The sequence below is a fragment of the Nipponia nippon genome, unplaced genomic scaffold, assembly GCF_047370975.1.
Source record: "Nipponia nippon isolate SJK-2023a ecotype South Korea unplaced genomic scaffold, ASM4737097v1 scaffold_3, whole genome shotgun sequence".
Taxonomy (NCBI): domain Eukaryota; kingdom Metazoa; phylum Chordata; class Aves; order Pelecaniformes; family Threskiornithidae; genus Nipponia; species Nipponia nippon.
The window spans coordinates 113122191-113144860 of NW_028262347.1; the positions used below are offsets into that span (position 1 = coordinate 113122191).

At 36.0% G+C, this 22670-nt stretch overlaps 1 protein-coding gene across 3 annotated transcripts in view; it reads left to right on the forward strand.

Annotated features, from left to right (window-relative positions):
- The window catches only part of SLK (STE20 like kinase), a 51942-nt gene that overhangs the window by 22240 nt on the left and 7032 nt on the right, over nt 1–22670 (forward strand). The window contains exons 3-17 of one of the 3 annotated variants that reach the window (XM_087764464.1): nt 2237–2285; nt 3059–3208; nt 5821–5893; nt 6102–6296; nt 6991–7072; nt 8066–8194; nt 10225–11643; nt 12981–13111; nt 13386–13509; nt 13785–13964; nt 15967–16059; nt 19366–19495; nt 19739–19863; nt 20858–21046; nt 22262–22387. In XM_087764464.1, the coding sequence (XP_087620590.1) occupies nt 2237–2285; nt 3059–3208; nt 5821–5893; nt 6102–6296; nt 6991–7072; nt 8066–8194; nt 10225–11643; nt 12981–13111; nt 13386–13509; nt 13785–13964; nt 15967–16059; nt 19366–19495; nt 19739–19863; nt 20858–21046; nt 22262–22387 (3195 nt within the window). Of the gene's footprint in view, nt 1–2236; nt 2286–3058; nt 3209–5820; nt 5894–6101; nt 6297–6990; nt 7073–8065; nt 8195–10221; nt 11644–12980; nt 13112–13385; nt 13510–13784; nt 13965–15966; nt 16060–19365; nt 19496–19738; nt 19864–20857; nt 21047–22261; nt 22388–22670 lie in introns of all 3 variants that reach the window. The other 2 variants (XM_009476026.2, XM_087764465.1) reach the window with 2 other exon arrangements.

The window sequence follows — 22670 nt, forward strand, 5'->3', positions numbered from 1 at the left end:
CTATTGTGATAACTATTCAGTTTCAAAACTAATTTGTAAATTACGAGTATGACTTTTAGGAAATTGGCATTGTAAAATTGAGCTACACTGAGTCATTTGGTCAGAAGTTTGAATCTAAAATTTGAAAATTGGCAGTTCGTTTTGGTGTATGGAGTTAGTGCTTATTTGTAACAGCAGGACTCAGATTTTAATTACATTAGCACAATTTGGAGTGAGATTCAGAATCCGCAGCTGAAAAATAAATAATGTGCTGAAAAGGTCAGCCTGTGAAGTATGTTTTTTAGATACGAGTGAATTGATCGGTACTTCCAGGAAGGACAGTTTACTAGGACTTGAACCATAATTAATTTACTTAAAATCTAGATACTTGTACACAGAAGTATAGTGGGCATATGTATGACTGTACGTCACTCGTCTGCTATATCCTGGGCACTGAATAGCTTTAGCTATGAAAATACAATTTTTTCTTTTAGGTGATCCAATGCAATATTTATAAGTGCTTTTGGACTTGTACGAAGAATACATGCTTTTTAAAAAAAAGAGTTTATAATTTAAAAAAGATACCTAAAACAAATAAAAGAAAATTTCCTTGGAGTCCTACAAACATGCTTTATCGTTTAAGCATGAAAACAATGGAAGTGTAATACCATGTTTCCTGATGTAGATTTGTTTTGATAAGCTTTGTGAAAACTGTGTGATCTGAATGCAGAGTAAAATGATACTGTATAAAACAGCAGAATAGTGAAAAAATTTCTATGCATAAAGGTCAGCATGAAAGCAAGTATGCATAACAGCAGAATATGAAACTGAGTGGATAGGTTTCACTGGCAGAATAAAGATAGAAGAGGAGTAAATAGTTCAAAAATAAAATTGCAGATATATAGTTACAGTGAAATGCAGAAGCATGAAAGCGGCAAAGGGAAGGCTATAATGATGTGGTAAGTAAACAGTATTTAGTGGAGGAAAAAAAGAAAAGAATGATAGTTGGACATAAAAATATGTTTTTGCTTTACAGTTTTAGAAATACAATTTCTTTACCAGACACCTTTGTCAGATTGTCAGATCAAACAGCAAATTTTGGAGAAAGAAATTCTTTATTTACATTTCCCACACTTAACTAACTTGGCAGTAGGTATGCAGAAGCATGTAAATGGAATAATGGTTTAAAGCATTTATAAAGAGTTGCATTATATAATACATTTGTTAGTACCATTGTTGTGAGGATTAATTATAATAGTAATTTGAAGTAAAATGTAACGTAAGTGGTGTATATATAAGTGTTATGGCATAAGGTGTAATTTGAGGTTTCCTTTTTTACGGGCAATTATACTCTGATTTTAAAAGTACTCTGAAGGAAAAAATTCAGATATTATTTCCCAGAATATTGACTGTTAGGATTCTGACAAGAAATGCTTGTTGGCTGTCAGACTAAAAATTATAATTTAAAGTTCAAATTAAAGAAGAAAAACACATAAGGAAGGGTGGGGTGTGAGTCTTGGATGACCTTTCCTCTTTCTTGCCCTCCTCATTCCCTTTGTCTACCCTCTTTCTCCTTTGTGTATGTTCTTTCTGTCCTACATGTCAGCATAGTTTGTGCCCGAAAATAATTGCAATTTTTGTTTCAAACTGAAACTGAGAACTGGAGATGGAGTTGTTCTAGTATTATTAGATTCTGGGATAAAAGCATTGATGTATTGTAGGCATCAATGAAAATGGAGCAGAATTTATGTAAACATCTGAATTTATTAATTTCCTGTAACTTTTAAGATATTTTTTGCATATTTTCATCTCATCTGAAACAACAGAGGAGATAACATCTGCTACTGGAAAATCATGTAGCTCTTATACTTCGACTTTTCAGTCAGAGACATTATACTATGGAAATATAGTTTAATAATCAAGAAATGAGTTTGCAGGGATTATATAAATCACATTACAATGAGTCAGATTCAAGCTGACTGTTTTATTATGTTTGATAAGTTTTATTATGCAATTTTGTCTTTGGATTAAAACTTTTGTCTGAGGATCTCCAAGCATTTTTCAAATAATTTGATTGAGGAGCACAGCCCTACTTTTAGCTGGGTAACAGTACCAATATTTTGCAGAGGTTAGTGAAATAATTTGTCACGGCCAAATAGTCTGAAACTCAGGTTCCCCAATAATGCTCCCTTATCAATGGTTCAGTTCAGGAGAACTATTTAATTTGTAATTTGTGTATCCTTTTTTTTATATACAGATCCTGATCGAATTTTGTGCAGGTGGAGCAGTAGATGCAGTAATGTTGGGTAAATAAGTTATTTCAAATAATAAACTTAATAACATCTTAAAATTGTAATATATGTATATTTTAAGACTTGTTTCACATGTATATTGTTTTGAAATGCAAATATTTATGTAATTGGTGTGCTATATGTGTTGAATGTTGGGGTTTTTAAATTAGCATTTACACCTATATCTATGGACATAACTTCTTAAGTTAAATTAATTTTCTCTCGTTTTTAAAGTGTTCATTTACTTTTCAAAACACATTTTTGTCTTGATCCTTTAAGTGAATGTGATGAGTTGTTCTCATATGCTTATGGAGCTGTGTTGTTATAACATCATCTATATGAGCCCTTTTCAGGATCTCATTCTTCCCCTTCCCCTGCCATCTTCCAAATTACGTTGTGATAATTTTTTATATTGCATCAACCTTAAAATCAGATTTTTCTGTGCTTATTCCGCAAATTAGGTGAATGTTAATACCAGTAAGTAAAGGATCTAGTCTTTTAACATCTTGGTGTACCATACAAAAGAATCAATCTCTAAATGGTATAGCTTTTTCACAGTTCAGATAAGTAGGTATACATAGTTCATAATGAGGGAGGTTTTGGGTACAGGGGATGAAATTTTTACTGAAAGGAGCAAATATTTTAAGACAGAAGTTTTTCTGACATACAATGTTCAGAGTCTGTCAGATTAATTAATTTTCACATATACCTCTATACTGATTGCTATGAACACAAAACAACATAAAATGTAAAAATGTTCTGTTTATTTCTGTCTCTTTCTCTTGTAGAGCTTGAAAGGCCATTAACAGAGCCCCAGATCAAAGTGGTGTGCAGGCAGACACTGGAAGCATTGAACTACTTGCATGAAAATAAGATCATCCACAGAGATCTAAAAGCTGGCAATATTCTTTTCACATTAGATGGAGATATTAAACTAGGTAAGCATGTTGCATATAAAAGTCTTTCCCAGAACTTTGTGTGGCCTTATAATGGTATTTTTCTTAGGCTGTAGTTTGGCAGAGTTCAGTATATTTACCTATTTAAGTATCAGTCAGGCAATGAGAGCTTTTTCAGATGTAAGTGGGTTGCTACTATGAAGAAAGAAAGAAAAAAAAACCAACCCAAACTAAACAAACTTGAGTAGATGTCCTAACAGTACTTGGCACATCTTTCAGACTTCAGAATCAGCAGGGGTAGGAGTCATATCAATATCTGTAACAAGTTGCCTAAAGTCAGACACAGGTCCTACTGTTTCTTAGTATAATGTTCTTAATTATCTTTACTATGGTAGCATTAGAACTTCCCTTTGAAGTTGTTAGTTTAGAAAATGAACATTCTTCGCAATCACCAAAACCCAGTACCTAGTACTGTTGTCTCTTCCATTATTGAGAGAAGTAATAATCTTAATTACTCAGCTTCATTTTTCCATGCCTTTTTTAATTGTTTGTTGCACTGAAATGAAGATAGAACAGACTGGAAAGAAAATTAATACAAGCTTACTATTGTTGATTGCTATTTTTTTATCTGAATTTAAGCACTCATCCACATTTTCCCTCTGATGTGGTAGGGAATCTATGAGGATTCCTCCATGAAGAACTGACAAAGGACTACTGGTGGTGACCAGCATTCAGCCAGGAAAAGACAGGAATTGTCTGGATCCACTTTATTCAGGGTTTCAGCAGGGGCAAATGTGTATAAGCTGTCAGCCTTTACAGTGGCTCTACCAATGTCATAGTTCCATGACATAGCAGCTTCCGTTCAGGTTTCAAAAACTTCTGTCTACATGATGTGTGTGACTAGTTGTATTTCTTTGGATGCAAGTTACACGGAGGGTGAACATAAGGAGAATCAGAAGATCACCGCAGTGAACTGGGGCTCTAAATTCCCAGCCTTGATATAGATGTTCCTTTTAAATGGAAGCAAGACATGTCCAAATTCACAAATATATCCGCTACCTAACTCGTATTGATTGCAGAGCCTCTGCAAGGTATAGTGCATCATTTCTGTTAAGAAGTTGAGAATATTTAAGAACCTGCTTTGCTACATCAACAGGTTAAGAATATCCGTGCTTTTTGCATGGATTCCCTTGCACAAGATTTACTTGTACGTATAACACTTGCATGTGCCTTTCTCTTCATCTGCAAAGTATGGGTAAGTTTACTGTTTTGGCTTTTCTTGGAAGCCTGAAGATGTAGTGATGGGCTCAGTCTCATAGGCCTTATAAATATAATAGAACCACTATCTTGGTTTCTTAGTACTACTGTAAAAAAAAGAAAATCACAGATCATAGCAAGAATCTCATGGTCAGAGAGAGAATAATTTGTTTCTGTTCATTTTATTTGCCTCACGTGCCCTGGCTCCTCTTCGTACAGACTGGACTATTTTAAGATTTTGTCTGGCTTAGCTGATACACACAGCACTGCAGGCTCTCAAGATGCTACTTTACAGTTCAGACCACAGGGAGATTTCTTCCACACATATGTTTAGTGATGTATTCAGGTTTGCTAATTAAGATTTCTAAAAACAGATATACTTTAGTTTTGAAAAGTGTACAGCATCCCTTGAAAGAGCATTTTATTCCTTTTAAACTATTTGTATTTTGATTCTGGTACACACGGAAATGGGTAATTCCTCATTTTACAAATATGTGAATGGAAACAGATTTCCTTCATTGCATTTTATTTGTATAAGGATTTGAGTTTCATGATTTCAGTATCTGTAGTCCCTCAAGATTTCAGATTTTGCATTTGAACAAATAGCTCTTTTAGTCCTTATTTTTTTTTTCCACAGGGCAAAATTAGGCTTCTCAACTGTTGAGCCCATCGAGTAATTTTGTACAGATTAAGGACTGCAGCATATGGCTATTTTGTCCCTTTGCTGTAATCTCTAGATCTTCATTAAGAAAGTTACATCTATAATAAGCATATAACACTTACTTAAATGTCGTCTTTTTTTCTAAGTGAGAAATGTAGTGCTTTATAGACAAGTAATACTAATTGCAAAGATAAAGTTGATTTTTGGTTGGATGTTACATCAAAGGTGCATATGCGAGCTTTCAGATATTTAATGTAAAGTGAAGAGTCGTGTGGAAGGAAACACGTAAGATAAAGAGAAAATGTAGCTTTATAAGAATTTGAATCCTGAAAGTAAAAATTGAATTAGTTGTTGAATTAATGAGAGCGCTAATGCCATGTCTGAGGAATACAGCCTTCATAGGCTAAAGAAGTTATTTTCTGATTAAAATATTTTAACCCACTTCTTCTTACAGTAAATACATGCATCGCTCTTGTCCCACACAACTCAACAGTAGCATCACTTTTTTTTTTTTTAGCAATGGAGAATAACGTTTATTCAGTATCTTTTACTAGAAATGCTATAGAACCTTGGTACTCAGTTATCGAAACACAAATATTTTTATCTCACTTTGAAGTTTTAATACTGCAGAATGTTTGCTCTGGAACATAGAACATTTTAAAAGACAGTTGTAAAATATAAAAATATAATATGTTTTCCACCACCCAGTTAATAGCATTTTACTGTTTGCTTTAAGCGGATTTTGGAGTATCAGCTAAAAACACAAGAACAATACAAAGAAGAGATTCTTTTATTGGTACACCATATTGGTAAGTGCACTGTTTTGTTGACTTTTTAGTATGAACGAATATCTTAATATTACCTTTGTTGTTAATATTAAAAGCATGATACAATATATATTAAGTGAGAGTAGGATGTGCTTCTTAAAATCCTTCAGTGAATTGATCTAGTTAGAACCTTTTTCAGAACAGATAAGCTTGCATTTTCTAATCTGGTACTTCATTATTCTCTTTGCAGGATGGCTCCAGAAGTAGTAATGTGCGAGACCTCTAAAGACAGGCCTTATGATTACAAGGCTGATATTTGGTCTCTTGGCATTACTTTAATAGAAATGGCTCAAATAGAGCCACCTCATCATGAACTAAATCCAATGCGAGTGCTTCTGAAAATAGCAAAATCTGATCCGCCTACATTAGCACAGCCTTCAAAATGGTTAGTATTTTATTTACAACATTCCCACCCCTATTTGTAGATTTTGAGTATGAGGCATGCCAAGTGATGTATTTCCTAAACTTATGTTCATGCGCATAGACCTGTTGAACTTTATGGGACTAGCTTTATGCATAAAGTCAGGTACATATTCTATATATGTTTGTTTGTACATGTATACATACATATATATCTCTCTCCTTATACAACTGGGAGTGTAGTATTTTTGTTGTAGTTCTGCCTAGCAGCTTTTATACTGAAATATTTTGCAGATTTTGCATTAAAACGTATGCAAAATAGCTTTTTACAAATGTAGTAAAAGATCTGAAAACCATCTGAAAAAGAAAATCGGGTGAAAGGAGACTAAAGTATTTTTATACTAAGAAAACATTTTAAAAAGCCATTATCTGTTTGGTCGTTTTAATATCTTTGTGATTCAGCTAGTGATATAGCAGATGTGGTGTATTATAAATCCAGAGCCAAAAGTAAACTCTTCTATAAATGGACAAACATTTTAAAGATTGTATTTGCGCCACATTGGTCTTTGCATTCCTGTACTGTCTTTGTGTTTTCCTAAATCAATAGAAGGACCTGGAGGTGCAGTGTAGATGCATGTGAAAGCAACAGAATATTTCACTATGCCCTAGTCTGATGTCAAGACAAAAGAAGAACCACTACCTGTTTGCTTTTTGTGTAGGTCATCAGATTTTAAAGATTTTCTGAAGAAATGTTTGGAAAAGAATGTAGATGCAAGGTGGAGCGCAACTCAACTTCTACAGGTAGGAAGAGTTAATTGTTCAGAACTATTGTTTAAAGGCAGGCATATTTTGTATTTTGTAAAAGCAGAGCAGTATTATACTAACTATTTAAATAATTTCAAATGAAGTGTTCGTACATAATCTTTTTTTTAACATTGTTGCATTGATCCTTATTTGGCAAAATCTGATTAAATGATACCAAGTGCAGATGAAATTCTTTGTTTATGTATTTTGATGTAATATAACTAATTACTTTGCATAAGTATTTAAACTTCGATACTTATAATGGATGAAGGAGATATTTACGTAAGTAGTCAATTGCTGACAGGTGTTTTAAAAGCTTTAGTGCTCAGCCTTCCTCTGTAATGCTGTCACTGCAGAATAGCTAAAGAGGAGTAGATGTGCCTAGGTACATTTGATTCTGTTTAACGTCAGCATGCATTTACTTTATCCAGAATACATCTGGCATATGTTGCATAGATTTAAGCAGCAGGGCCCAGCAGAGAAAGAAGATTCAGACAGTAGAAGAACAGGTAGCTGTTTCCTCTTAAAGAAAAATGTAGAATTTTATGTTCTTGTTAGGAAAAAGCATTCTAAACACAAAGCAGGTTTTTTCTAGAAAGAATATTTCTAGATAAAGCTTATCAGAAAATAATTTAACTGTGGAACTGAAAAGAAATGAAACTCGTTTCCAGGAAAAATAACCTTTTAAAAAATCTTTCTACTTCTGTTCTTTGGATTGTCAAACAGGTCAGTATAAGTGAATTATTTGTATTTTTAGCAAGTTTGTTGGACTACTTACACAGTATATTTGAATACAAATGTTTTGATTTTAAAACTTAGGCAGAAAAAAATACATTAGGACAGTCATTATTAATGTTAACTGTGAACCTTCAAGTTTGAGGGAACCAAAGTTACATTTCTCTGAAGTTGTATTTCTTTCAAGTTATGATTTTACCACTGTGTACAATGATGTCAGCACTTAATATTGTGCTTATTTTTTATTTTCACAAGCATCCATTTGTTACTGTTACTTCCAATAAACCAATAAGAGAATTGATTGCAGAAGCTAAGGCTGAAGTTACAGAAGAAGTTGAAGATGGTAAAGATGAGGATGAAGAAGAGGAGACAGAAAATTCTCTGGTCAGTTTAAAATTTACTTTTTTTTAAGTATGCAACTAGTTTCAATTACCAGTTTCCTATGGGAGAACTCAGTTTCTGATGTACTACCCAACTTTTGCACCAAGTCTTCTAAGAATAACAACATAAACATACTAGAACCTTATTACAAAATAAGTAGTCAACATTTTGAAAATTAGCATGTTCTTAAATTCCTTAAGAACTAATAATAAAGAATATTCTCTAATAAAGAATATTATCTTCATTTATTTTTACATGTATATGTAGTATAGAATTTTAAAAATGAGATACTGATTTTTATATAAATGGGTTTAAGTCAAAATGACTAGATGAACAAGTAAACGTATATTTGTATTCAAACATTAAGGAAGGTATGTGACCATTATGCTATAAACTAAGTTTGTGATTTTACAGCATGGCTATCAAAGAAAAAAACAAAAGCAAAACCCCCGATATTTTACCAAGACAGGATTGCAGTTATGAATGTATTTCTAAAGATGCTTAAGAATCTTACAACGCAGATTCAGCTCCTCAAAGGGCAAAGCCATGAGGTTCAGTGATATGGTAGTAGGTTGCAGAGTATACAGGTACCATGCTTTCTGAATTAACTGGCTCAAGCGCTATAAACACGGACAGTGACCAGTACCACCAGTAGCTGCCATTACCGGCAACAGTAAAGAACCCAAATGCATGTGCACAAGAAGCAGGCCTCCGTTTCCTCCTCCCCTCTCGCCACGCTAGTCACGTCCCCGAGCCTTCGTACCGCTTTCCCTGTCCACCCCAGCAGATCTCCAAGTGTGCGTTCCCACCAGCTTCCTCCAGAGCTTATTCTCTGTCTCCTAAGCCGTCACCCACCACCTCCCTCCCCTGATTAGCTGCTAAGCCATCAGCCCCCGGGAGGGCTGGAGTGAAGTCCACCCTGTGACTCAGTTAAGTGTCTCGACACAAGCAGCGGTTTAGGAAACTGTGAGGTAGATGGATTTACATTATTTACTTGTGGTAGTTTTCAAAGCTGCTTGGAGATCAGCACTAAGCTTCTAGAAAAATTACATGAAGAAATCTGTTAAATGCACTTTTGACTTAAAAGGAATTGTTTTCTGTATGCTTAGGAAAACCTTAAGATAGGAAATGCGGAATCAAACCCATGCTCGTTACAATAGCTAACCTAGTGTGTTCCCAATGGCAAATCAGAAGCCTGATCTGCAAATTACAGGGTTCTAACAGTAAATATAGACAGAGAGATATCACAATCACTTTGAAGAGTGAAAGGGCAATTATGGTTAAAATGATACTTTATTACTATATTCTTTTGTGTGTCTGTATGTAATCTGATAACACCCATTCATGTTCCAGCAGCAGCAATTTCTACAGTTATGTAACTGTTTCTATTCTAGTTCTGTATTGCCACTTAAACAGATCTGCTGGAGGTTTTCACCATTTTAATGGAGTTTCACAGTGATTAAAAAACAGACCAAAAAATTTTCAGGCAATTTTAGCAAAGAACACAAAGAAAGATATTATTTTTGATGAAGCAGAAGAAGGTCTTAATATTGCATTTTATCAGTGCTGCACTAACTAAAGCTACACGGCTTCTTCCTAGGCAAACTGGCACAGAGAGATGTGTCTTTCAAATCCAATTGTAGCTGGGGCTACGGGGGAACTGAACTAATAGGAAAAAAAAAACCAAAACACCACAATGTGGTTGGAAGAAGACTCTTGAAGATTCTGTTAAGCGTGAGGCAGAGGGCTGACCATGATCCCTTTCCTGCAATCACAGTATATTTTATTAAATCATGATAGATCGAAGAGGGTTCTTGTGAAATTGTTCTGTTCAGAGCCTGTCTGCAGTTCATGTGCTGCTTCTGTGGTAATGCCAAGTCATCAAATCATCAGATGATCATCAGATCATCAAATTCATATAACTCTGCCTGTAAATACAATATTAATCTCTGTTCAGGTATTCTTCAATAGAACTGTGCTTTAATCGAGTTAGAAAATTATTAAATATTTTTCTTCCTTTAATTTTTTAGCAGTTACCTGCAGACAAACGTGCATCCTCTGACCTTAGTATTGCTAGCTCTGAAGAGGATAAACTTTCACAAAATGCCTCTGTTCTGGAATCTCTTTCTGAGAAAACAGAAAGTAATGCAATGGAGGACAAAGCCGGCACTATATTTCCAGATGACAAAACAACTGGAGATGAATCTGAGGACATTAAATTTAGGAAATCAGCTGATAACATTTGCGATACTACTGTTGGTGATATGAAAGTGCAGAATGGTTCTGTGCCAACTGGTGAAGATGAGCAAGGCAAAATAGTGCCAGCTGAAAAGAATACAGAAAGCCTGGAAAAAAAACATGAAGATACGGAACCCTGGAAAGGAGGGAAAGAACTTGATGTGGTAACAAAATCAGAAATAAAGGATGAACCCAACCTAAAAACAGAGAAAGAAAATGACATGGGAAATGAACAGAGAGAAGATAATAAACTGAAAATAGTATCTGCAACTGAAAATAGTGTAGAAACTGAAGAAGCCATTTCTAAGGAAGCTGGAGAAAAAGAAGAGGAGAACAGAACAGATCTCTCAGAAAGTGAGGAAGAAAAGGTCTCTGCAGAAAATACTACAGAGCAAAAGAAAGATAAAGATGAAGGTCAGAAAGAAGCGATAATAGACACCACTACAGAAACTCTACCTAATGCTGCGGATAAAGTGGCTGATGAAGAAAAGGAACTAATAAAGCATGGAATTGACCACATTAAGGAGATAGGTGGTATTGCTGAAACACAGATCAGTGGTAGAGATAAAATACCTGAGACGGAGGATAAGCCAGTGGAAAGTCGGGCTAAGCAGGTCCATGAGATAATCAGCTCTGAAGAAACTCCATCGGAAAGCCAAGATAAAGCAATCAAAGTAGACAAGAAACTGGAAGAAAGTGAAAATAAGGATATTTGTAATGCAAGCAGCATGGAGGAAACAGAAATCAAAGACTCTGGAAAAGGCGACGTAGACCAGAAGGCAATACAGAGCAAGCCTGAGGATATTTCTGATAAAGTGGTGGATAAGCTGACTGATAGGGACCAAAATTCAGAAGAGCACAGACCTGAGAATATCCAGGAAAACAATATTCAGATAGGCAAAGAACATTTGGAAGTTACTTCTGATGAAATAATGAAGAATAAACTTCAAGATATTGTCAATGAACAAGCTGATGACTCTGAAGTCACTCCAGTCCCCAGTATTAGTATTAGCACTGAAGAAAATGAGGAGAAAGTGAAAACAGATAATCAAGACAATACTGAAACTTTACAGCAGCTGGAATCGGAGAATTTGAAGGAAAATGATGCAGATTCAGGCACTGGTTCTACGGCTGATAACAGCAGCATTGATTTGAACTTGTCAATTTCTAGTTTCCTTAGTAAAAACAAAGAGACGGGATCAATATCTTTACAGGTATGTATAAGCAATCATATATTTTTATATAAAAGTTTGAGCTTTGCAACAAAGAAAAATACTGAGTGAGAAACTAGTATGACAGTGTGGAATATAAAACTTTGTAGAAACCAAAGTATTGTAAGTTGCACGCTCTAACAATGTCTGGATTTTGTGCAGTTATGCAGCAAAGCTAGAAGCTACAGAACTGGTAATTATTTTCTTATTTTATTGCATAATTGTATTTTAAAAATGTAGAGTAGCATATAACAGGAAGTCTAACAATATTAAAGGTGATGGTTTGTGAACAGTTGTAGTTCAGACCTGATATTCAAGAAGACTAGTTCAATGCCTTATTCTGCACAGAATCCCTGTTTAACAGGACGAATCTCTTATAACATCTGATCTTATATTGAATTCCTGTCACTTCCATCTTCTGGGTCTCTGTTCAGATGTAGAAGATCTAAGGCAGACAGTCTCTCAAGTTTGTTTATACCCAACACTGTACTCCTATGGTTGTACTATATCAATGCAATTATGCCAGTATGAATGAGCTCATTCAGAGGAAGCACATTCCAGATTATGAACTTTATTTATATCTTTATACTAATATGATTATAGCCATAATAGGATAGTAACTGTGTAACCATGGGTTTGAAAACACCACCCCCCCCCCAAAAAAAAAAAAAAAAAAAAAAACAGACAAAAATCATAACTTGGCATAGTTGTGCTAAGCATGACTTCAAGGTGTTTGCAGGAGCCCTAACACAATGGAGACGCAGTTTTAGCTGAGGTCTCTCTTCTCTTGTAATGAAACAATAGCAGCTCTGAGAAGTGAGATTTCTCCAATTCTATCAGCAAGATCGTCACATGATTTTTGACTAATGTATATGAACAAAAAAAAAAAAAAGACTTGTTTAATTTATTTCCAAAGCAGAAGTAAGTATATGAGTAAATTGCTATTCTGTTTCACTACTGTTGTTCAGAGTTAAATATCATTTTGGTGACTGGGAAAATTATGGTCAAAAGCAAGCAAACAGTAATTGCAACTGTCTTCAGCTCTTGAAAATAAAACCGTATCCGTTCTGTTCAGGGTTTATCTATTTTTTTTTTTTTATTCTGGCAGTTTAGATGATCAGTAATTACAATTTTCCTTTGCTGACTAGAGAAAGTTTCAGTACATTAAAATTTTTCAAATTCTCACTTGATTAGCGAGGTTCCTGATAAGCTAGAACAACTCCTGATTACTATACGGTAGGCCTTCACAGAAATATTAGAAGTAATTTAATATTAAGAAAAAAGGGAAAAAAGGGTATAACTTAAATAATTACAAAATAACTTACCAATTATTTATTCAGGAAACTAGAAGACAGAAGAAAACTTTAAAGAAAACTCGGAAGTTTGTTGTTGATGGAGTAGAAGTGAGTGTAACCACATCAAAAATAGTTACTGAAAATGACTCGAAAAGTGAAGAAATGCGATTTCTACGGTAAGCGTTTCTAAAAGTAAAATTTAAAGGAGGGTAGCAGCTAATTTTTTTCTCTTTGAATAAAAGAAGGGGGCTAATGATCGTATTTCTGTAATATTTGGGGATTAATTTCAATTATTTTGTTAGTAGAAAGGAATGTAAATGGTTTCTTAATCAGACTATCAATTTAAAAGTAGTTTTACGGGACCTAAGTTGTAGATGCTTTTTTCATCTTTTGTAATCTTCCACTTCTTTTGTTCTTCCATCAATATTAAGTGTTCTTTTTCATTATTAGACGTCAAGAGCTAAGAGAGCTAAGACTTCTTCAGAAAGAGGAGCAGAGAGCCCAACAGCAACTCAGTAATAAGCTTTTGCAACAGCGAGAACAGATGTACAGACGTTTTGAACAGGAAATGACAGTGAGTTTCTGGATTTTGGTGCTCTTAAAATATGACACCTTGATGGAGTAGGCAGAATACTACTAGCAGCAATCAGGTGTTTCCTTTTATGATGGCTATAGCTTAGTTTTCATTCTTGTTAATAAATGGCAATATTTTCCATTGCGGGGTGCCCAGCTTGTATGCTAGAACTCGCCTGCCAGAACAGTTCATCATGCCCATCCTCTGCTGTGGTACAGCACTTCACTGAACAGAATTTAGTTTTCTAAAAAAAAGATGCCAAATTATTTTTACAGAGTAAAAAGCGACAGTATGATCAAGAAATAGAAAATCTAGAGAAACAGCAGAAACAGACAATAGAGCGCTTGGAACAGGAACACACAAATCGTTTACGAGATGAAGCAAAACGCATCAAAGCGGAACAGGAGAAGGAATTGTCCAAATTCCAGAACGTGCTGAAGAACAAAAAAAAGGAGGTAAGAGACAATGATGATGATATAGAAAATAAGGAGTTTGGGCATAGCAGACAGTGGAGATTAGGCCTCCCAGAAGCCTTGTCAACCTCGTGACCTATACTGAGTTGTGGAAGGGTTACTAGCAGTCAGTATTATTTCTTTTGTTTTACTGCCTAAAGTGAAATAGAAACAGCTAACAGGAAGATTTAGGTATTGACTTAATCTAGAAAACATCACCAAGTTAGAAGACTTTATTTTTCACAGAATCTTTAATAAAATATTTTCTCTCAAATATTAAATAAAGAAAAAGTATTTTCTTAAAGATTGGAAAAAATATTTGAGATTTCTACTTCAAACAAATCCAGCTATAGCTACTTGGCAAATACTTATCAAATTAGAGTTTTGAAGAAAAGAATATGGCCTTGATTACTACGGAGAGCCACTTAAATTCCAGAGATTTTTTTTTTGTTAGAGTAACTTGTTAGATTTTTATTGAACGTGTGCTGCTGCTGTTTAGAATTTCCTTATATGAAGTGACAGCAGTTATGTGGATTTTTTTAACTCAAAAAGGAAAGGCAGGAGAGAAAAGTTTGATAACCTGAAATCTTTCATAGTTAATTTCATATGCGTCATACAGTTAAGGCAAAACGAATGATATTTGGCACTGACACCTTTTGCTATTACTTTGCTTGCATTAGAGTAAGAGAAGGTGATGTGTTTCCATACGGATTTTGCATCTTAAAAGCTGTTTTATTTCATTTTCAGATCAATTGTGTAGTGCTTGTTTGTATATAAATGGCTTTAGTGTTTGCTCTAATAGACTCACAGAGATTTCTTTAGACATCTGTACTGTCCATGCTTTTGCATAGAATGATCCTGTAGTATAAAAGTGCATAAAAAAATATAAGTTGTATTCAGTTTGAACCATATGCTCATATGTAAATAACAATTTTTCTTCTTTTGCGGTACCTCTTGCATTTTTGAGTCTCTCTCTGTTTACTGGTGATTGGGTCCTACATGGGAAAGCGGGAAGAATTCTACGTATTGCTCTGAGCTAAAAGCAGTTCTTTCATGGAAACAGGAATAGCATGTGGTGATTTGGACTCTGTTTCTGATGATGCTTCCACTATTAAACAAACAGGCATTTGTTTTTGGGTGCATAGTTTTGTATTTAAAGCTTAAGAAGGCAATTTACTGTTTGAAGGAAAATGCAGCTGGTGTTCTAAAACTACCCATGCTATATTGGAGTGGGCAATGTTACGTTTTTATAATTCTTAAAAATAAACGAAACACATCGGCAAATTAACAGATTAATAGTCAGCTGATTTAGCCAGGTTATATTTAGAATCTTTCTACTAATCTAGTCTAATTCACCTTGGACTGAAACATGTTCCATTCCAGCATACGTGCCGTGAAAAGTTTCTTGAAAACATAGTTATTGGTGGGTTTTGCTTTTAAATTCTTCAGGACCAGACGCTTACAACCAATTAATATTTTATTTGCTTGTATGAGTATTTTAAAGACAACCTGTGGAGATGCCATTTATGGTTGGAGACACTAATAATGGCATGTTCTAAATTCACATTTGAGACAGTGTCAGAAGTAGCTGGTTTTCAGTGGAAGTTATTTTAAACTTCCAACCATTTTTTCACAGCTTTACCATGAGGTAAACATACTCTGTAGTCCTTTTGCCATAGTGCTTCAAGAAAATACCACTTTTGCATGTGGTGGTTTTCTTAACTGCTGCATGAAAACGCAAGCAAGAAACTGCCGTTCTGAGCGCATTGGGCAGCATTTGCATGCAAAAAGAGGCCGTCATATACCTCCTTTCTGCGCTGTGCTGGCATACATAAAGCACGTATTGTTCTTTCTCTTTTCACTGAACTAACGTCCCTGCCACTGAAGTAACGCACGCTTCCCAGTACCTCTAGCGCTTGACCTGCATGTCCTGTGTTCACAGTAATGCTTGCTGTGGGAAACAGTGTTCTTTTCGCCACCTTCTGCATGCTTATATACACTGTAGGTTTTATGTGAAGTGGAGAAAGCACCAAAAGAGCTGAGAAAAGAGCTCATGAAACGCAAGAAAGAGGAGCTTGCACAAAGCCAGCATGCTCAGGTAACAGCGGCAGCTTCAAGCTACTAAAATACAAAAGGCAGCAGTATTCACACAGCTTGATGATTTCACTTCTTGTTGTTGTTGAGTGAATATGGAACTTAACTCAAACTAACCCTATGTACTGCTCTCTTTCTTCAAGTACTCCCATATCACATCCCATAGAGTATAGCGTGTAGAAATGTAGGAGAAGCGATTTCCAGGTTTGTATTGTTAAGCGTAGTATTTTGTATGCTGCACCGAGAAAGAACAGTATTTTTCTACGGCAAGTTTATTTACAGTGCTTTTATGAGTGGTAAGTACTCATGATAAAGGTTACAGTCAGAAGTAAGTTTTGAGCAAGATAAGTGCAGGGGAGGAAAATATATATAATATGTAAGCATGAGACATCTTGTTCACAGAAGCAAAACAGATTAGGTAAAATGAATTATTTAAATATCAAAGTGTAGGTGTATGGAAACTTTGCAAGGCATCATCTATAATTTCACGCCTTCAGACTTGCTGCTTTTATATGACCCAGCCAGAAAGGGGGCTAGTATTTTAGAAAAATATTGGCTTTGTGATGGCCACAGCTTGTACAGAGTGAGTTTGCACCACAGCGGAGCAGGTTTGGATTGAGTAACTTAGAGATGAAATGTTTGTGAGTGACCTAGTAGAAAATAATAACAACTTTATTCGATTACGCGTTTAATTCAGGAGGGGATTTCCCAGGATAGAATGTGATTGAGTTGCAGTGCTCTCCCCATACCAAGGATAAGTGTCTCTGAACTTTTTAAGGAAACAATTCAAAACCTAAATATTCATAGTGTTTGTAGTGACTTAGTTTGTTTCCTTTGCTGGTTTCCATTTGTTGAAGTAAGAGAGGTGAAGGAGACAATTTTAAAGGTGAAATATCCTCACTTGGAATGATGAGTACTAGACAAGATGCAGATGTTTACTTTTATAATATCTAGCACTTCTGTCAGTGACTACTTTTGTGTGATTAGCCTTGACATTTTAAATGTATATTACTGACAAACAGCAGATCTCATTTCCTCTTTTTTTAAGAACAGAAATATATTTCATTATATTCTGACATAGGAAGTACATTGTGTCCCACAGGGCGTTGCTCAGGTTATGATTCAGTCTTTTCAGTTGTCTTCATGTACACTTTTCAACGCACAAATGCAGGATGTAAGTCTTAAAATGCAAAACAACAAAAGTTTTATTTCCCTAATTTTCCAGATGTGTGTTTTCTCCATCTGTTCATATGTGCTGATCAATGTCACTGCTGTCTCCAAACCTAGTTAGCACAAATTTATGTAATTATGCACTATTCGTAGTAAAAAGATAACATTACAGTAGGTATTAACTCTGGGCAAGACGCTGAAGTTTCACACCAATCCAATATAATACTGTTCTCTGGTGTTTATTATTTGTTCAGCACATGTGAGAAACAATGTGTGACTTCTGTGCTGTGTGTGCAGTGAAGCCATGTATTTAAAAGATATCTGAGTTTATTTTAAGATACTTATTGGGCAAAATCAAGTGGTAATTTTAAAAAGGTGGACTGTCTTGCACTGTCTGCCTTTTAGCCATCCAACATGTTCTTTAGTGAAGTCCGTGACCTTTATTATATGTGATACTTGAGTAGATGTGGGAAGTGGAAAGGCCGGAGTGTTTTCCGAGATTGCCTGGTTTGTCTTACAGTGCTAGCAATTATGAAACTTCTTAAGATTTACCATGTAGAGAGAGCAGCAATGGTATTTAAATGCTTGAGTAAAGCTCAAGCACAATTGCTTTTTGACCATGGCAACACTAGAACAGCTTTCCCCCCACTCCCTCCAAATCAAAAAATTCCTAGCAAATTAAACACCGTGTTACTTATGTCTCTGCACCCTCAGAATAATAAACTTGTAGTTTCCTTATCCTTTTCATCTAGAAAGGGAAACAGAACAGTATTTTTCATCAGGCCATATATTTGATTAGGTATGTCTGACTTAATTTACAGATGTGCCCTTCCAGTTCTTTTTGTACCGTCAGGTCTGTCATTGTCAGAACTTTGCACCAACTTACCCCACCTCTGGTTTTCTGTTACCTGTCTAAGTGTAACTCTGCTGTCCACTGGGAGAGATGAAAGCCTCGTCTGTTGTTAACTTGCTGTGAAGATGAAAACCAGGATTCTCCTGGTCATAATAAAAAGTACTTTTAATGAATATTTAATTCCGTATGTTGCTGACAACTTTTTTAGCAAGTAGCATAGGTTCAGTAAAAAAAAATAAATACATAACTCAGGAGACCCTTCCACTGATCATCTGTAGCCCAGTACTGTTTTCCTGCCGCATCCCATCTCCCTTCCAATAGACCATCTTTAACGTTGCTTTGTTACGTATAACACCAAACGCTTCAGCTGCCCACCTTGGCTCTGATAAAACACTGCCATCATCCTTTCTTTTGACCTTTATATATATGTGGTAGAAACATCTGCTTTAATTTCTTGTTCTTAAAGATTGTGTGCGTGCATGCTTGCATGCTTGTAGATGGTTTCTCTTTTTTTTGATAGTTGCAAAGAAGAAAGGCAACAAGTATGGTCACGGGGCATGGGAGGGGGATTCTTACTGCTGCCTGCTTTTCATGATGTGATGCAACAGTGATACACCCTGGGTAATGGGAAGATGCAGGTGATACGGGGACTGCGTCAGGCAGATGGCAAATCGCTTTGCGAGGAGCCAGCTCAGCTCTGGTGTGACAAGCTTACAAGTCCTGCAGAATGAATGCAGTTCCTGCAAAAGCCGTTGGATGTCTTCATAGCAGTCTTGCAGAACTCCCAACCTCAATATCTTTGCGTTCATGACAAGATAAACTACTTGAGATTGAGACGCAAATCTGAAACCCAACTGTGTAAATAAGTAGCCTTGAACTAATCATCCAAAGCAAAAAAACCATACATACTTTTATTTTCTCACACCCATGAATAATTAACCCTTGATATGATGAGATCAACTTTATATTGAGTGCTTGTCTTTTGCTAGCTTTGAACCTGCAGCTTGTTTTGAGGAGAGACGAGATGGAACGAATTGCAGATTTCTGGCTAGTTTGTTGCCTTTGGTCTTATTTCTGGAGGTGTTATTTAAACATTAAATATACTCTTACCTACTCTCTATGTAGAAAATACAAGAGATGCATAATTTTATAGCCGACGCATGTTAGCTCAAATTTTCATAGATGTATTTGTTTTCATATGTAGCTAATGCTGAGAGAACTGGGAGTTTCATTAAAATGTAATGTGGTTAGAACGCCATTTAATTTATGTCTATTGGTTTTTACCAGGAGCAGGAATTTGTGCAGAAGCAGCAGCAAGAACTGGATGCATCTCTGAAGAAAATTATTCAGCAGCAGAAGACAGAACTAGCCACTATTGAACGAGATTTCCTCAACAACAAACAGCAGCTCATGAGAGGTATCCAGCATCAGACTCTCTCTTTAAAAACAGACATTTGTGTTGTACTTTAAAAGAATAGTCTGTCTTAAATTTATGAAATCGAAGACCTTCATGACTAATCTAGAACTGCAATAAAAACATTTGCTGTGGAATAGCATTGTTCTTAAAATGCACTTGTAGGCCACTTCTAAGCATACACTAGCAGGTGCATGAGGAAGTATTGTATTGTATTTTCTGAACCAGCCTTTCTCTTTTTTCCAGCTCGCGAAGCTGCAATCTGGGAGCTGGAGGAGCGACATCTACAAGAGAAACACCAGCTCCTCAAACAGCAACTCAAAGATCAGTACTTCATGCAGAGACACCAGCTCCTTAAGAGGCATGAAAAAGTTAGTGTTGACTTTGACACTTTCTTTTGTGTATTATAATACCTGCTTTTTTTTTTTAATCAAGTAATCTTATGATCTGTATTGGTAGCTCTTTGCTTGCACAGGCAAGACCCACACAGGTATTTTGAAGCTGTATATGTTTTGTTGAAATAAAAAAATCTTAATCATCTTACTTTAATAACTTACTAGTATGTTGAAGTGTAAGTGGTCCTGTTTTTCTCTTTTGATTCTTAAAAAAAAAAAAACAACAACCACAACATGAAGCTTTTTCTATCAAAAACACCAAATTCTGCTTGTACACCAAAACCGGTTTTGGCTTGTGTTTAAATAAATTACTCATTTACTCATTAGTAAATCATTCTGGAATTAAATGAGCAGAATGAAGTGGATTAGCTTTTGGGCAAGTAGCTGACAACTGTCTCTTTATAGCTAAATCCTATAAAAGCTCGGAAGGCAACACTTATTTTCCACAAGGCATTTTGATTTTTATGGAATACACTAAACAGAATGGTTCAATTTCTGAAAATGTAAATCCAATAGAGAGAGATTATAGGATCTCCTTGGTGACTGGAGCACGAACAGCCTCCACTAAAGGCTTGTTTCTGTATGGTTTGGTTTATCCCCATAATGGCTGTTGATTTCACCAGCTTTTGCAACAAACCGACCCTTCACAAGTGCAGTAGTGGAAGTTCGGTTCCACAAAAGTTTCTCCCTTTGAATAACGTAGACTTTTTAAAATGCAATTCAGGAGTTGAACAACCACTGGTAAATATACATGTATATTCATATGCATTAGAGAATTTCATCCGGGTTGGGCACGATCCAGAGCTCTCTGGAATAAGTGGAATACCCCCTCCTCCCCGTTGATATCGCTGGGGCTGGGACTGGTTTCTGTTGAAAGAAGCTGACTCCAACAGCATGCTTAGTGATGAAATAAGATGCAATTCTAACATAATAGTTACACTGTAACATTTCCATATGGTTAACATTTTAGGAAACAGAACAAATGCAGAGATACAATCAACGCCTTATCGAGGAGTTAAAGAACAAGCAAACTCAGGAAAGGGCGAGACTGCCTAAAATCCAGCGAAGCGAAGCAAAGACTCGAATGGCTATGTTTAAGAAAAGTTTAAGAATCAACTCATTAGCCTCTCCGGACCAAGATCGTGAAAAAATTAAGCAGGTAATTAATAAAAACAGTTTTAATAGTGTAAATGCTTAATGTGATGTAAATGTGAGGATGGGATAGAGTGCACTTTCAGCAAGGTCACAGATGGTACAAAATGGGGTTGATGCACTGGATGAGGTCAGAGGTAGACATCCTTCCCCTCCACACTGGTGAAACACATCTGGAGTGCTGGGTGCACTGGTGAGACACATCTGGAGCGCTGGGTCCAGTCCCGGGATCCCCAATACAAGACAGACATGGATTTACTGGAGCGAGTCCTGCAAAGGGCCTTGAAGATGACTGAGGGACTGGAGAGCCGTGTTGTAGGAGGAGAGGCTGAATACCTGGGATACTTCAGCCTGGAGAAGAGGAGGCTCAGGAGGATCTTATCCATGAGTATAAATACCCAGTGGGAGGGAGTAAAGAAGGTGGAGCCAGACTCTTCTCAGTGGTGCCCACTGACAGGATGAGAGGCAGTGGGCACAATTCAAATGCAGAAAATCCAACTTAAATGTAAGAAAACACTTTTTTTAGTGTGAGGATGGTCAGACACTGGAACAGGTTGCCCAGAGGTTGTAGAGATACTCAGAACCCAACTGGACAGAGTCCTGTGCAACCTGCTCTAGTTGACCCTGCTTTGAGTAAGGGGGTTGATCTTTGCAGGTCCCTTCCAACCTCAACCGTTCTGCAATTCTGTGAAATATTTTTAAGATGATTTGATTTTTATGAGCTTTTGAACTAAAACTGTAGGTATTCACTCATTCTTGAAAAGGGAATGTTGTGAAGAGGTTTAGAGATTTCCTTTGTACTGATGCACCAAAGTCCCAAATCACGGTTTCATATCGTGAGCACTGGAAGGATGAAAAATCTGGAAAACAGAGTCTCCCGTAGCTGTATAATGCCACCCTTAACCGACACTTGTAGCAACACTGCTGTGTCACTTGGCTTCAGAGGGAGGTAATTTCAGGAGTCTGGAAGTGAAGTGCGCTGTGTTTTAAGGAAATATTAGAGTGCAGACAGCGAAATGGAATGATAGACAAAACTGTGAGGGCATTCCCTTTGTAAGAATTTTGAAGAAGAAAGAATAAAGAAAATAGAGTTGTTGTTTAAATCCTTTAAAACCATTCTTTTTAGTTATGCTGTTCTGTATTCATTCTGTTACATACCGTTTTTTGAGTCACGTAAACTGTTGTATCTAGAGGCACAATATAAACCATCTTTTTATTTCAGTTTGCTGTTCAAGAAGAAAAGAGACAGAAGAATGAGAGACTGGCTCAGCATCAGAAACATGAAAACCAAATGCGGGACCTTCAGTTGCAGTGTGAAGCAAACATCAGAGAACTGCATCAGTTACAGGTTAAAAATAGATGATATTAAATAGATTAATTAAATTCAGTGGGAAGGCTCAGGTTAATAACAGACACGGGCAAAGCAGAAACATCTTTTCCTTCATTTTTACTGATTGGTGTAGGTTTTTTTTTTCAACTCTGCTTTCAAAGGCCTGCAGCATACTGCTTAACCAGATTCGTGTGCTTACATCAATTAAGGAGAAATCATTTTACATGCAAGAAGAGTATGAACCAGAAGCAGATGATGACTTCTAGAATATCTATCAAGTTCCCAGTGCTATTTTCTGTAG